General features: G+C 38.3%; 1 protein-coding gene across 2 annotated transcripts in view; it reads left to right on the forward strand.

The window, feature by feature from the left end:
• The window catches only part of tbc1d32 (TBC1 domain family, member 32), a 73,173-nt gene that overhangs the window by 10,095 nt on the left and 60,004 nt on the right, over nucleotides 1–3,074 (forward strand). For both annotated transcript variants that reach the window (XM_032543038.1, XM_032543039.1), the window contains exon 14: nucleotides 2,508–2,597. In XM_032543038.1, the coding sequence (XP_032398929.1) occupies nucleotides 2,508–2,597 (90 nt within the window). The remainder of the gene's footprint in view (nucleotides 1–2,507; nucleotides 2,598–3,074) is intronic.

The raw sequence follows: 3,074 nt of genomic DNA on the forward strand, positions 1-3,074 counted from the left end.
TGTTATCGCTGCAGAATGGGACAAACTGACCAACACTTATATATTTAATATATAATAAAAGATCCATACTTGGCGCCTGGGTATCGATACAGTATTGACACTGAAAATATAGCAATGCTATGCTGTACCGATCCCCCCCCACTCCTACAGTTCTGTCAACAGTTTTAAACGTCTGTCAAAAAGCACGTTGGGTATTATATTACATTTCTTACAGTGTTTTACTATTAGCAGTATATGTTTTTTACTGAGTAATGCAGGATTTTGACTTTTTTAGTGAAATATGAGTAGTAATTGCTGTCTGGCAGTGTTCGACGAGACTGGTACAACTCTCAAAACGTCGTTAAATATGAAGCTACATTCAGCAGCGGGAGTCCTTAGGGTAGCACACAGAACAGAAATGGGGAAACAGATAGTCTGCCTCTGTCCAAAGGTAACTAAATCTACTATCTATGTGCAACTCTAACTCTCTAAAACTCAATTATTAAATTCTCGTTTGTTTAATTGGTCCAAGAAATAGTCCATAATAGCATGTGACCCCATGTTAAATTGTCAAAATGTCTTGTACACGTTTTTGTACAGAAGACTAGATATAAGGTGCTAGGTGTTGGTGGCTATTTCTCCTTGTTTTCAGTCTTTTTGCTAAATTAAGCTCACTGGCTGTACATGTAGCTTCATATTTACCTTAGAGACTCTAGGATTGATCTCCTCCTCTAACTCTGCGGCAGAAAGCGATTTAGCGTAATTCTCAATATTTCAAACCATTCCTTTTAATGTCTAAACCCCTGTGAAAGGCATTGCAAACTTTTATTTTGTCAATTGTTGGCAGCTGCAGGACTCAAAGGAATTTATTTATGGTTTAAATGAGTAACGTGGAGTTAAAAAGGAAAAACACATGTTCATAGTTTGTTGCCCTGTGCAGGTATCTGTCCTTTTTTTAGTAATTCTTTAACAAAATTATCCGTCCAATCTTTACAGCAGATAATCTCCTGTAGGAATGTCTCTGATCAGTTTGGTGCCGCTCCGTCCCGTCCTCCTGTGTAGTATGTTTCCAAGTCTCCACCTGCTTTTTTTTAATCAATAATAGACTTATGTAATGGTGTAAATTATACGTGAGTGAACCATTAAAGCAGAGTCATCGTCTGCTGCCACCACTCCCAACGCTAACACTAATGATTCCTATTCCAAGGTAGTCTGGAGGCGATCAAACATTGACGTTAGGGTGGTTGATATTGATCATAAGGCCCACTCTTTGGGTGGAGGCCTCAGTTTGAGTCTCTCCACACCTTAAAGTGGGCACTTGGATCAGTTTGTCACCCATATGTGTCATCATGTGTCAGTTCCTAAAACAAGTTTCTAGTGCAATTTAGATTTTTTGATTGACATCATCTTTTTGTGTAATTTCCAAGTCCTCATTTCCTAACTTTGCCACAGCGGAAATTGATTGATAACACGTTATTACTTTACTGTTTCTGAAAGAGTTGGTGCTCTCTCATACACGCACACAAAACCAGCTAAAAGAAATAGAAATGGGATGTATTTTGTCATATGTTTACATTTGGATCACAATGCCGGAATCTGAAGTCCACTATCTTACCTGACCAACAGGGGTTAGTGGCCAGTAGTTTTTGGGGCTACAAATAACAAATAAATACTGAGAAATATTCTCCAGAGCCTCAAGAAATGTCTTCAAATTGGTCGTTTTGTCCAGCAACCAACAGTCAAAAAAACACAAATTATTCAATTTATAAAGATAAAAAAATCTCAGAAAAGCAGAACCTCTTCACATTTGAGAACCGGAAACCAGCATTTGTTTGACATTTTTGCTTGACAAATTAAACAATGTATAGATTTATTAGTGATTGTAAGTGGTTGTAAATGGATTTTATGTTAATTGACAAATTGCTTAATTGACTACTTGTTTCAGCTGTATTATGAAGTATGTGTTATGGTATATAAAGTCCCTTTAGACATGCGTGTAATATAGTGTTTAACACTGGATGGATGGATGGATGGATGGATGGATGGATGGATGGATGGATGGATGGATGGATGGATGGATGGATGGGTGGATAGATAGATAGATAGATAGATAGATAGATAGATAGATAGATAGATAGATAGATAGATAGATAGATAGATAGATAGATAGATAGATAGATAGATAGATAGATAGATAGATAGATAGATAGATAGATAGATCATTAATTCCAGCATTAACTCTTTCAATTGGATTTGTTTGTTACATTTTGTTAAAGTACAAACACGTGATTTTGAAGAATTTATGTTTATAGCAAGCAATTTTAAAACGCACTAGATACTAAAACTCAACCTAGACATAACATTTTAAGCCAACTGTGCACAAAGATGATCCTTGTTTTTAATGCCACAAAAACTGGACTTGGATCATTTCCCTTCTCAGCAGTACCGACCTAACCCTCTTTTTACTGTCCATGTCCAGACAATGAGTAACCAGACTGATTCACTTATTTATGATGTCCTATTTTCAGATCCAGTCCACCTGACCGACCTAGTTGTCATCCTAATTAACATCATCTACCAACACCCCAAACCTCTGCACAGTGACACGTCACACACAGGTGAGGCCTCACACACTCATACACGGAAATAAGCTACGAGTTTGGGCTTCCTCCCTGTTTTCTGTGCAGCCTGGGAGTCTGAGATTGGGGACTGGAGGAGCACAGTGACCCTTCCCTATGATGCGCAACAGCATTCCTCAGAACTATATCTTTCGTCTCTCAACCTTGTACCGAGTCCCGCCACACTGTGGTTGGCTCCTGGAAGACCTTGCTTTATTGCCCCATTCATTCTCATGAATTACACTGCAGCAACTTCCCTGCCAGTAATCAATAGTGTCCTCTACCTCGACTTTGTCAGAGGAAGATCATCTCTTTTTTTTGGCTGCTGCAGAGAGTCATAGCTGAGCAGTTAATAGATTTATATTAATATTTTACCTGCAGTCGGATTAAGATCACCTGCAACTCTTGGGAGAGTATTTTCTGTTTTTGAAGAGTATCTGTAGATAAAACACACACAACTCTCTCTCTCTCTCTCTC

Source organism: Etheostoma spectabile, chromosome 18, assembly GCF_008692095.1.
Source record: "Etheostoma spectabile isolate EspeVRDwgs_2016 chromosome 18, UIUC_Espe_1.0, whole genome shotgun sequence".
In the NCBI taxonomy this organism is placed as follows: domain Eukaryota; kingdom Metazoa; phylum Chordata; class Actinopteri; order Perciformes; family Percidae; genus Etheostoma; species Etheostoma spectabile.